Here is a 13,846-nt window from a genome sequence, read left to right as displayed (position 1 = left end):
TCCCTAACTGCACGTATTAGTTATGTGATTTAGGGAGAGATATTTACTATCTCTGAACCTTTGTTTTTTCATCTGTAAAACTGGAATAATAATATGTACCTTGTTGAGTTGTTTTCAGGCTTAGAAATAAAGTACATGAAGCTCTAGCACATGCTGTCTAAATGCTAGTTGTTATCATCAATTTCATCATCCCCCATCATCCTCTTCAGTGGTACCCACAGTACCCTAATCAGGTCAGGTGCATCTATTCTAGCCTTGACCTCTAGCTGTCACTGATCAAATAATGGTGAACCTAAATTACTGGGTCAAAGCAGAAAAATTTCCAATCAAGCAGAAAGTATAATTGGGGAAATTAGATATTAATGAAAAGTCCAGAATAATGCTATTTCCTTATTCTTTTTCTGAGTTACATTATTTGTTTTACTTCCCTGCTTGAGTCTAATTCTGTAATCTGAGACCCTCTCTGAAGCTGCCTGTAATAAAACCACTCTTACCATCACATCACCTTTACTGGTTCATTTTCATTTACATAACATTAATATGTTTTGCCACTACATCCAGTGACCACTAGAATAGACTTTTTTATTTTCTGTTTTTAGTTTTTGCTTTTTCAGAAGTGAGGGCAAAAATGGACCTGAAAAGTATATTAATGGTCTCTCATTTTGACATCCTTTTACATTTTCTAAAAATACTTTAATGTTCATGATTCCTTGTCATCTCTACAGCAACCCAGTGAAACAGGTGATATTATTAAACGTACTTGCAAGTGAGGAAAATGAGGCCAGAAGAGACTGGTAAAATAGCTTCCCCAAATGGCAGGTAATAGTCAAGCGAACTTGAACAGTCTCTTCTGACCATGAGCCTAATGTTCTTTCTGTTCAAGTACCTCTACCCATAAAATGGACCCAAGCTGGCCCAAATGGAAAGTGGAAAATACCAAAAGCCTTAGAGATTGCGCAGGCCCGCCAGTTCTGTGACTTTGTGACCAATGCAGAGCATTGTATCTCCTCTTTTCCTCTGGTCCACTTTTAAGAGTTTTATAAAAATATTTGATATACATTCCCACCTTTAACATCTTGGTCTTCCAGATACTGTGTGAAGTAGGCAATGTGTAAGTGCCATTGAAGATGGATCGTAGAAGACCTAGTATATGAGAGGAACCCCTGTTCTTAAAGACCCTGCAACTTATTAATAAGTTTAATCTCTTGAGTTGTGCAGATGGAAAAACCTCTGAACATATGGTTACAGATCATCAGAATGCCTACTGCTAGCGATGTGTTAAGTGCTGTAGCAGATGGCAGCTTGCTAATGCCTTTTTCGTATACATTATTAATTGTGAGGGAAATATACAGCTGTGCTTTCTGACTTTAAAGTCATGAGCATAAAATAAGAGCCTGCCCCTCTCTAAGCTTTTGAAAATGTTAAACAGTGATAATACACGATAATGACTTCTAGATTTCTTTTTCAAGTGAACCCAAACCATGGCAGAGGCATTCTTTACATTTCACAGTTTCCTTTGATAAGAACATCCTGAATATGGGCCTTTGAAATGTACTCAATTCTTCCAGCCACCCAAACACTATTTGTCAATCTACTTTACTACGTTAAGAGTTGACCGGGAAGAGGCCATTGCTGGCTCGGAGAAACATCATTGTTGCTGTTGATGTTATCATCATAAGTGTGTTAGTCTTAAGGTCAGATGAGAAACAATGAATGGTTCTGTTAGTTTCCATGTCGTGGAAGCTACAATGAACATGCATGGCTTTTCTCTTTAGTTACAGAGATGAATCCCAACGTGGTAGTCATCTCGGTGCTGGCCATCCTCAGCACGCTGTTAATTGGACTACTGCTCATTACTCTTATCATCCTTAGGAAGAAGCATCTGCAGATGGCTAGGTAAGTTGTGTTTTGCTCATCTTTCACCCACAGCCTTTAAAATATTTGTGTTTATCATACACGTGTGGCTTTTGCAGACCCAACTTGTACAGCAGTGAGTTTGCTTTCAGTTTCTATTTTGTGTTTTCTAGATAGACTTTTCAATATTATTTTAGAGAACATTACCATTGAAATAGGAAAGCAAAAGATTGTTTGTTTACACAAAGTCAGACCTCTTACTATCAATCTTGTCATTTTAAGTAGCCCATACATTGGGATTCATTCATTATATTTGGATACTTCCAAATATATTTTGGAGTAAAAGAAAGATCTATGCCTACTCAGTACGATTAATGAAAGGAGTTAATATATATGGAGACCACAAGAAAGAAAAAAATCCCTTCCCTCATTAGTTCTGTTGAAGCTGTTTTAGCAGAAAATATTTTTAGAATATATGATTAGGTCCCTTCAAGTCCCCCTATTAGTTCTATTCTTACCCAGGGCTGCAGGCGGTTTCATTTTTTTTGCAGTTAGAGAAGTCTTTTGATGTATGATTTTGTTGATTCCCTATTTTCTTTGACCACTGATGCACTTCTTATCAGAGCACATTTGCAAGTACTTTCTGTGATCCTCTATATTATCAAAACAATCCATCAATTCTCTTAAAAAAAAAAAACAACTATTGCCTAGTTGAGTGTTACCGGGTTTGGGAAATTTGTATAAAATTTATATTTGCCCGATGCTAGCCTGCCGAATTGTCAATTAACATCCTTCTCCTTTCTCAGAGTTCTATCATTTACTTCTTCATAAATAAACTTATCCATCTGATAATGAGTCAATCACTGCCTTAGATAGCACAATCAAAGAAAAATCAGAAATCCAAGCTGTCTACTAGGAAGTTAGCACCTAGCTGGAAATACATTAATAAATATATTTAGAGGTATAAACTGACCTGTAGCAGAAAGGAGATAAAAATGGGATACCATGAAAGTTGAGAAAAAGGATTAGTTCTGAATATAAAAATCAAGCTTCTTGAGTGCTAGCGTTTGAACAAATCTTAGAAGGATAGGGAGGGCGGTGGTACGGCACTGAGCCTAGAATATAAAGCTCTGAAATTACACTCCTTGGGGTCAAATCCTAATTGACAACCTACGCGACCATGTGCAGTTCGCTGAAACTTCATTCATTAATTTAACAAATATTAATGAATACCTGCTGTGTGTCAGACTCCCCTGGATGCTTGGGATATGGCTGCATCAAAAACAGACAAAAATCTCTGCCTTCATAGAGCGTGTATGTTCATTGAGGTGGTAGACAAGAAATAATAAAGATGAAAGTAAGAAGATTCTGTGGTGTGTTAGCAGATGATAAGAAAAAAACAATAGAGTAGAGTAAAGGAGATTAGCATTCAGGCATGAAGGGGATGAGAGGAGCTCTGGAAGGCAGGTGGGCCTCACTGAAAGGGTGACATTTAAGAAAAGACTTGAAGGACGTGAGGAAGTTAGTCATGTATTATCTGGAGGAAGAGTGTGCCCAGTAGAGGGAACAGCCAGAGCAAAGGCCCTGAGGCAGAAGCACGACTAGCAGGTTCAAGGAAGAAGTTCGTGTAGCTAAAGCAGAGGAAATGAAAGGAAGAATAGAGGGAGATGATGTAAGGTCCTATAGGGCTTCATAAGCCGTTATCAGGACTTTGGCTTTCATTCTGAGTAGAGGGCAAAATTTGCAAAATTTGGGGCAGAAGATCTGACTTATATTTTAACATTTTCATTTTGACTTTCATGTAGAAAAGAGTCTGTATTGAGGCAAAGGCAAAAGCTAGTATATTAACTGGGGGAGTCAGCTAATCCAGGCAAGAGATGATATTGGTTCAATCCAGAGTAGTGGCAATGGAGGTAAGAAGAAATGATCAGCTTCTGGATATATTTTGAAAATAGAGGAGTTTACTAATGGGATTTGCTAGCAAATTGAGCTTGGAATGGAAATGATTAAGAGTCCAGGATGACACCAAGGTTTTTGGTCCTACCAACAGAAAGGATGGAGTTGCCATCAACTGACATAGGATTCTAGGTGAGGATTTCAGAGTTGGGGGAACATCAAGACCCCAGTTTTGGAAATGTTAAGTTGGAGGTGACTGCAAGTGCAGGTGTGGAGTAGGCAGATGAACATAAAAGTCTGATGTTCAGGAAAGAAGTCTGGATTGAAGATATACATTTGGGAGTTCTTAGCATACAAATGGTATTAAAGCTGTAGACTGGATGAAGCCTGGGAAGTAAGCATATATTAGAGAAGAGAGCACCAGCACAATCTAATATTAACATTTTCAGAAAGAAAATAAAAGGTAATGGCAAATAAAGAAAGACTGACAAGGCATCCAGTGGAGTGGAGGGAAAACTAAGATTGTGGTAGCCTGGAAGCAAGGGAAAGAACATATATCAAAAAGAAATGATAACAACCCCGCATTAGTGGATTGTTAGGAGCAATCCTGCAGTAACAGCATAGTGTCATAGGAAGCATGCAATAAATGTTAGCTCATAATAGTAATAGTGGAGGGAGTGGTAACAGAAGTAGAAATGGAAGTAGTGGTATTTATGATGGCATTATTGCAGGAACATCCTTGCGATGCATACAGCAAAATATTTAGGAGAAGCGATTCTACTTCAGCCAGCTGGTCATTAGAGCAGAGATTCTTAACGTTTTTTGTGCATGATTCTCTCTGGCAGTCTAATGAAGCCTGTAGATTTCTTCCAAGAATAATGCTTTCTTTCTCAGTGCATAAAATAAAACACATAGGATTAAAAAAGTAATTAATTATATGAACATATGGTAATCAAAGGATTCAGAAAACAAATGTTATATGCTTCTTTATTAACACATTAGATAACAATATTTAGTAGAGTAAGCAATCTCATAATTTCATCAGAGTGATGACGATGAACAATATTTCAATATCTGCAGCAGGTCTATTGTAGAAAAATATCTTCAATTTCTATTAGCAAATCTCACAAGTGCTGATGAAGTTATTGGGGCTGGTTGCCTACTTTAATAATTGAAATAATTGTTAAATTTCAGTTACAAGTTGTGAAAATAAAGATGTACTTTTTTTTCCACATATGTTCATAGAGCCCTAAATTCTATCCTCGGACCCCAGATTAAGAACCCTTGAGTTAGAGAGTAAAATAAATGCCATATACAGGAAACTGACATAGGAAAATTAATTGATTAATATCTAATTTATAATACATACAACACAAAATAATGAAATGTTAGTGTATTTTTCTTTTTTAATAAATTTATTTATTTATTTATATTTGGCTGCTTTGGGTCTTCATTGCTGCGCGCGGGCTTTCTGTAGTTGCGGCGAGCAGGGGCTACTCTTTGTTGCGGTGCGCGGGCTTCTCATTTCGGTGGCTTCTCGTGTTGCGGAGCACAGGCTCTAGGCGCGCGGGCTTCACTAGTCGTGGCTCGCAGGCTCTAGAGCTCAGGCTCAATAGTTGTGGCGCACAGGCTTAGTTGCTCCGCGGCATGTAAGATCTTCCCGGACCAGGGATCTAACCCGTGTCCCCTGCATTGGCAGGCGGATTCTTAACCACTGCGCCACCAGGGAAGTCCCTGTTAGTGTATTTTTCAAGGAAGAACGTTATCCTTAGAACACTCAAGTTAGAACAGGCAGATAACTGAAGTAATTAGCACATTATGCCAATGTCAAAATATCTGCTTCAATTCTGAATAAGTCCATCAATTTCATATAGAGGGAAAAAATGAGATGTATGCACCCCAGTGAGCTATGTTATTTATGCATAATATTAAACAAAAGGTCGAGAAAGCATGAGAATTATATTGACCTTTTTCCTCCACTTCTGGGGAAAAAAACTTAACAGTATTTTCTACTGACTCTGCAAAAGCCAATCTATTTCAGTACGTATCACTCTTTTCCTCTCAAGTGATGAGTAGTATGGGCATCACAACATGAGGGGAAAATTTTGAAGGAAGAAAACAATCCAGTTTGATCCACTATCATTACAGAGAGGAAATCAAAATGCTATAAAAACAAAAAGTATTTGCTAAAAATGGAAAACCCTTAGTCTATCTAGGAGAGTTTCTATACCTTACTATTGAAGGCTTTGTAAAAAATATTCTACCCCACATAGTTCAACGATTTATGTTAGGATCATGAGTGCCCTTTGGTAAGCGTTGTGAACTGAATCCTTCTGGCTTCAAATAACTTGATTTGGGTGTGTGTGCCCTTGTGAAAAATTGTTTTATTTTTCTATATTGCATTGTATCAGAAAGAGGAATACATGCAACTTATATTAGCTTTTTTAAAATTTAATGCTGTGATGATTAGCCATTAAAGACTCTCTTTCATATCAAGGTAAAGAGTGCTCTGTTAAGAACTAACCTTGATTTTGTGGTTCCTTTCCAACAGGGAGTGTGGAGCAGGAACTTTTGTCAATTTTGCATCCTTAGAGCGGGATGGAAAGCTTCCATACAACTGGTGAGTATTGTTTCAGAACAAGTCTCTAGATGGCTTGCCTATGCTATGTGTGCTCTAAACTTGATTGTACTATCTCTGGGGGATAGATGGTTTTGCCTGATTATCCTTTCATAATTTTGGTGATAGTGGACTTCAAGGTGACATCTTCTTCACAGAGCATATTAGTATATGTAAGTTTAATTCAGGTAAGAAGGAGAGAAAATGAGGTAGTCTGCTGTGTATTCACTATATTACACAAAGGACTGACGCAGTTGTACAAGTTGCCCACAAGTGGGCTGAAGAAGGGTAAATACAGGAGCCTCATGGAACAAGTGTGGTTGAAGGCAGGAGGGGAGACTCCAGGGAAACAGTGGGAGGCAGAGCAGCATCTCTATTTAAAACTCACATTTCAGTGCCTGAGGATATGAGCTACCCCTTCTGTCCAAAAATCAAGCAGAAGTATACAGCCCAGGGCTCTCAGCTCTTACACTTACAGGCAGATAAATATCAAAGCTAAGAAAGTTCCCTGAGAAACATAGCCTCATGTTTCTTTATGCTTGAGTATTAAGGAGGGAGGATGTATTCTGAAAATTAAGAAAACATTGTCATGAGATTGAATTAGCTGACGTTATAGCTAACAGCGATCCATGGGAATTAACATATATATTAATATACAGAGCAGTTAATACCCAACAAAATTGCTGATTAACTAACCACTTAATATGAAGCCAGCACTGCTTACGTGATCTAGTTTGTTTCTTTCACAAGCAACCATGCAAAGCACATTTAAATATATACATTTCATGTTAATCCTCAGTAAGTGATTTTTTTTTTCTGTTTTCCTAACTCCCCAAAAATGGTTACTCTGACAGAAATAAATATGTAGAGACAGGAAATTTTAGCCGCGGAATTAATGAGGGAGGAATGGCCTTATTTAAACTGTAAATTCTACTTCCCTAAGTGGGACACTAGTTGAGATCCACTCTAGCTGAAAAATCTAGGTGAAATAGGATTCTCTTTAACCAGACAATATGTTGTACTAGTCTAAAACTTCAACCAGAATGGAATTTTGCTATTCAAATCTGATTAATTCAACTGTCAAGAGAAACCCATAAACTCTTGCTGGTAAAAAGTTAGAAAACATTTCTAGGTTTGTTCAAATGTAATTAACACCTTTTCCAAGATTAAGAGACTGACTCACTGATGTTTGTTTCTTGCCTGGCCTACCCTTAAAAAAGGCCCAGTCACAGAGGAGTGATGAGGGGCCCATCTAGGAATTGATCCCATCATACTTGTGACTCAGGAGAGCTACGTATTGACTAACTACACAACTGGTCACAATTTACGGAATTTATGAGAGACCAGTTATGGGAGAACTGGGGCAAAAGAGAATTCGTTTCAGGACACTTCTATAAAATTAAGAAAATGCTCTTGCAGCTCTGGGCAAAGACAGTTTTGCCAACACTGGCATTTTCTCGTTAACTGAGAATACGTATCTCAGTGGAGATTTTGTAATAACTAAAGTGACACAGTGACATCACTTTTCCCCTAATTCTCAGAATAACTATAGATACAACCATAGACTATTTTAAAATCTGCATTAATAAGTGTTCTATTTTGCAAGTGGTCTAAATATCTGAAATTTGATTCAAACCAGGCATTTTAAATTAACAGTCTGCATTAGTGTTAATGTGAAGCTAAATAATTTTGCTCCCACTCAACTGAGTATAAGATTAGAAACTAGGCAGCTGATGAGCTACTTATTTTAAATGAATGATACGTGGGTGCCATACCTCTGTTTTAAGGATTATTTTTTGGAAGTGATGTATTAATTTATACTTAAAATAATATAGAAAGTCACACGTAACAGTGCAGTTTTATAAGAATCTGTCCTGAAAGCTTGTTTACCAAAATCAGTATACACAAACTAACCATTTGTATTCCATACACAAGCTGCTGTTAGCTATCAAATGATGTTAGATTTCTTAAAATAGGCTTAAGCATCGCAAGGGTAATACCCAAGAATAAGACTCGAGATAACTGATGAGGCATTTCAGAGCCGAATTTAACTGAATGCAAAATGTAATCACCTAATAGCAGGCTAATTGACACAAACCAAGTTGAAAGAAATATGTCTGATTACAATAAGATGTGAATAAAAAACTGGTTTTGGCAATATTATAGCACTTAAGTCCTCACGTTTAAATTTCAGAGAATGGAATAATATTTAATTGTAATTAACGTGCTTGTCATTTTAATTGACCCCAGTAGGTAATTTACTGATCTCTGTTCACAGTTTGTATTACTAACTCTTGCCACTTTTTCGTCTTTACATCTGTTATCTATTAATGCTCACAGGCGTAGGAGTATATTTGCTTTCTTAACCCTGCTACCCTCATGTCTTTGGACTGATTATCTTTTGGCATTTTATATTAATCCTTGGTAAGTGATTTTTTTTTTTTTTACTGTTTACAAAGTCTTTAAAAGTTAGCTTTCAAGAAGTAAACCAAAGGGAAAATCCTTTTTAATGATTTTATGTGTTTGAAGCATGTAAAATTATTAATTATGTATTGAAATGGATTAAAGCAGCTAATGGTACCCAGATGCTAACTATAATGTTTTCCCAATTGAATGTTCTTCTTGTGATGTTCTTGGCAAGCTTTTCTTCCATTTATTGCTAAGTTATTTGTTTCTTCATTGAGTCAGTCCATGGCCTCTCATCTTTATAAATGATGCCTTTCATTTTTCTCACCATTTCCATTGATTAGCTCCCTATTTCCAAGAAGGAAGAAATGCAATCAGGTAGAGAAACCCAGAATACTATGTATTTGGGGCCTTCGTGTTTTTATAATAATGCTCACTCAGTGAATATTAAACAACTGACTGTGTGCAAGCCTCTTTGTATAATCCTCTCATTTAATTGTCCACACACCTCTGCAGAGAGTATTATCAGCACCATTTTACAGATGTGGAAATAGAGGTATAAGGAGACTAACTATCTTAACATCACATGACTATATAGAAAATTCAGGTTCTAAACCCAAGTGTCTCTGAAATCTATTCTTTCCTCTCTAAAAAGCAGCCTCCTTTAAATTCTTATTTTCTTGACTTTTAAATCATTTTAATAATCAAATCTCAAAGAGTGTCCTTTACAGTTTTTATTATATATAATAATAATCATTTTCAATTCTGAGACTAAAGTATCTAGAAGGGCTGTTTCTTTTTCTGAGCCATAAGTAAAAAGGTAGCAGTTTCCCAGAGGAAAAAAAAATCATTGTCCTTAAGTGTTAGTTCATGGTGTTTAGGTACTAAATTATGTACAGACAGATCCAGAAACCTGGACAACTTGAGAAGGACTCAGAGAAAAGCAATAAAAGTAGTTCATGGACTGGGGGAAAAAAAGTTCATGGAGGGTTGGGGGCAGAGTTCAAGATTGAAAGCAATCCGGAGAGTTAGCTATTCAAAAAGACAATTGATCAAACATTCTTCGGCTTCTCCGAAGACAGAATAAATACAGTGGGCAAAGTTAGAATTTGAGTTGCAGTGGGAAAAGAATAAAAAAGAACTTTCTCACAGTGGAGATTGTTAATACCAGAATCTGTATTTTCTTTAAAAGAGAGCTAGGTGAAAAACTTTCGAAATATGGTAGGCACTGATGTATAAGCAATAAATTCAGAAGAATGTACTGGATGATGAGGACCCCTTCACCATTATTCTAAGTTGATTCTTAATAACAAGTCTCCAGTATAGGACTTCCCCATGGTCAACCAATATTTTAAGTATTTAACATCACATGATACACAGAAATTCCATCTTGACTTTCAAAACATACATTTACTTTGAACTTAACATCTACTGATCATCCTCAAGTATTCTACCTGTCATTAGAATACTTGTAGCCAATACCGTTAGCGTACCCTCCACAGATCTCAATTAAAACAAAAGAAAGATGCATATAATGTTATATTCCTTTCCCTACTTAATTCTCTGACTTTTCTCTGTCATTTTCCATAGTTTGTTTTAAGCTTATATCAGGCAGGCCTATGCTTGTTTGTATGTCTTTCTTAGTAGGTCCCCCTGATGAACACATATTTTGGAATTCTAGCAACTCCTTCAAGGTCTGCTATTTATAGTACTGATCAAATAACATGAGACCCAAGTTAGGGGGGAAAAAACCCTGCAGGAGTTTTTAGAAGAATGGTCCTGAGACTGAAAATGGTTATCTCCAGGTGAGAAGAGAAGGCAAAACATAGAGCCCCAGGCTTTCTGCACTTTTTGTAAACTACACACATATTAACCAATGAAAAGATATGGAACATAAACTGTTTTCAGCCCTAGACTTGTGCTCTGCCAGAAATAAAAGAGGTAAAATTCATGGTCCCTGCTCCTTCAAGTCCAATCAGTACTCTCACAAATTCACCCCAATTCCCTACTCTTTGCTACTTTTCTCTACATCTAATAAGTTGTGGATATTCTCCCCTGCTTTCATTAGCTATATAGTCTTTTAAAATCCTCCGCTAGATGTGTTTGTCTTCATATTTCACCCGGCTGTTAACAACCACCCCAAGAAACAGAGCCACACTCTCCTTTCTTAACACTGCCCGGCTTTGTCTCTAAACTATCAACTTCTTGGAAAGATATGTTCCTGTTGATTGTCTAAAATCCACCTGATGCCTCTGATGGTTGTGTGGAAATCCAGAGCCTCTCTCCCTCATAGGTTGCTCAAACCTTTTCCCAGGTGGTGGCAGAACCCATATGGAGCCTACGTGCCCCATTGGCTTAGTCCCAAGATTGTATTCTGCCAGGATTTCTGACTTTATTGATCTCAGATTGTATTTCCTGTTCAAAGAAAACCATCTCAATTGGACCAGCTCTATCTGGATTCAGTGTTGTTACTCTCTTTTTTTGCTATCATGGTCACCTCATGCTCTATTCACACATTCATCTGTCTGTTCTAAATCCTCAGCAGTTGGCATTTTAAGCATGATGCAATATTTAGTTTAAACTGCTGAGCTTTACCCTTCTTGTTGTATGTTCAATTCAGAGAATGACATAACTCTAAAGACCTTTTTTAAGATGTGGGGATGATTTTCGTTTAGCTCATGAAAGAGTAAGTAATGCTTAGGAAATTGTGGTCATTTAAAGTTTTTGACTTTACGGTTTTTGGTTTTAGTTTTTGTTTGTTTTTAACCATTGTGAACCCCATGTCTCTGCCATTGCCTCGTATTCCTCTTTGGAATGAATTTCATTCTGGCAGGCTTTCCAAGATGGTCATAACCATGAAGAACTTATAAAGAATGCATCTTAACTTCTTGATGTCATTAGGGTTTTGAACCTAATCTAATCTAAGTGAAAGAGAAAAAGTAAAAGAAGCACATCATCCTGTATGCATATGTACTGTATGTCGGATGGGTGTTATTTATCAGTTATTCAGAAAATCTTTCACAATGATAAGACGATGTCTTCAGCATCACCCAAAATGCTCACTGTGGCATGCACACACACGAGCTCTTTCCATAAAGTGTTAAAGTGAAAATTGCTAGCAAAACCTGAACTTACATGTTTAAAAGTGAATTTTCCCTTGATTTGAGTCTTAGGATCAGCACAACAATTGAAAATGCGGGAAAATTCTATCAGTGTTGCTGTGGAGTCTCATAATTCAGTCCTGTTTTGTACCACAGCCTTAAGATACAAGAACCCTTTGGAATCTTCGGGAATTCAGCAAAATCTAATCAGAACAATGAAAGTTGTACACAAATCATGAAGACATACACTTAAGACAAGAGGTCTTACAAAACATGTGGTAGAATTTCATATTATATTTAAGGTTCATTCAATCAGTGAATGAGACTGAAAGAAAAAAATACTGCCTCTCTTCCATGAATTAGGTTTCCACACAGCTGTGGAATAGTAGCGACTTAATATTTCAGCACTGAATTTATTCAGTGTCACCCTACCACATATATTTGTTTCTTCCCAGTTTCCCTTAAAGTCTGTTTGGGTTTGGAAAGGTTTTGTGTTTTTCTATTTTTAATTTCACTCTGAATCACAAAATATGTTGGCAGCCTCCTGACATTATCAGAACTGTTCCTTATTATGCTAACATTCTGTTTTCATCAACCACTAAAGTAATGGGCTCCTACTATGCGAAGTAAATGTAAGATTCCTAACGTTAACTAAATTAGCATCACAAGAGCAGAGTAAAAGAATGATTCAAGAGGTATACCATGACAGTGGTCTTTTGGGGGGATGAGGGAGAGGTGAAGTAAAAACTAGAATGTCTATTACCTCTAAATCCCAAGTATGGAAAACCAAGAGAGGATGAGGGAGAAAAAATAGGACAAGAACTATTAAAATGTATTGTCTTCACTCAGAATTGAGAAGAAATAAAAACTATCTGAAACTAGAAAAGGAAAACCAGAAACACCACTTGCCTTTATGGATATTTCCTTTGCTGCATTACTTCCTCTCCACCCACAAGTGCCATTTCCCCAGTGGGATCCCTCAGGATCCCAAGTCTAATATCAAATCCTTAATTGCATCATTAGAAAAAATTGTGAGGATGACATAACAAAGGTGTTTTGTTTCAATTCAATTAAATAAGCATTTATTGGCCACCTGCTAGTGTTTCATTATCTGTGCTCAGCTCTGGGGAACAAAGGACAGTCTAGCAAGGAGCACATATACAGCTGATGGTCAGACCACATAAGAAATACTCATGAACCAAGTGCTATGAAAGCCCAGAGGAAGTAGTGCTTCATTCCGCCAAAGGCTTTCCAGAAAGGGGGGTACCCAAGCATTCCTAATTTTCAATATAAATAAATATTTTGGCACATAAGTGTACTCAGATCACAACTGGCTATTTACTATCGATTGTTTATGTTCTGAAAGTCTGGGTGTTTCCGTCAATATTTCAAGACCTTTGAAAATTACTTATAAAAATGGTCACACTCAATCATGTATCAATATCATTCATATAAGACAATCTAAACACAATAATGAAGCCCTTCAGCAGATACTATCTTAGCATTAGCTAACTTAGGTCAGTTATCTTATGTGTTGGTAGAAAACAATTCCCCTTTTAATAAAAACCCTAAAAATATAATAAACTGAAACATACATTGATATTACATGTGTCTGAGCTTGCAGACTAGTAATGAATTAAGAACAAGCAGGTAATAGGTATAGTTCTTCAGATAGCTGAAAAACTAGTTCAAAACTGAATAAGAACAATGCCGTAATAGAATACATAAGACACATGACAACACTGATAGCACAAATTCACATTCCCAATGAAAATGTCCGAAAAGGTTATTTTATTCCTTAATTGAAAAACCATTATGTCCATCCTCCCTCCACCAGTTCTCACCTTTATTCCCCAATTCTTTCCTTTTGCCTGTAGAATCTGGAGTATTTAGACAGGAAATGCTTCTATATATTTACAAAGCGCTTCAACAACTTAATCACCAGGAGCAAGAAATTATATTTCTAGAATTC

The 13,846-nt window shown here is 36.8% G+C and overlaps 1 protein-coding gene across 2 annotated transcripts in view; it reads left to right on the top strand.

The window, feature by feature from the left end:
- PTPRO (protein tyrosine phosphatase receptor type O) overlaps window positions 1-13,846 on the top strand; it is a 244,928-nt gene that overhangs the window by 194,616 nt on the left and 36,466 nt on the right. Inside the window, exons 15-17 of one of the 2 annotated variants that reach the window (XM_061205026.1) lie at window positions 1,776-1,896; window positions 6,302-6,370; window positions 8,708-8,791. In XM_061205026.1, the coding sequence (XP_061061009.1) occupies window positions 1,776-1,896; window positions 6,302-6,370; window positions 8,708-8,791 (274 nt within the window). The remainder of the gene's footprint in view (window positions 1-1,775; window positions 1,897-6,301; window positions 6,371-8,707; window positions 8,792-13,846) is intronic. The other variant, XM_061205025.1, reaches the window with a different exon arrangement.

The sequence above is a fragment of the Eubalaena glacialis genome, chromosome 11 (assembly GCF_028564815.1).
Source record: "Eubalaena glacialis isolate mEubGla1 chromosome 11, mEubGla1.1.hap2.+ XY, whole genome shotgun sequence".
Classification (NCBI taxonomy): Eukaryota; Metazoa; Chordata; class Mammalia; order Artiodactyla; family Balaenidae; genus Eubalaena; species Eubalaena glacialis.
This window is presented reverse-complemented; position numbering and strand designations above follow the sequence as displayed.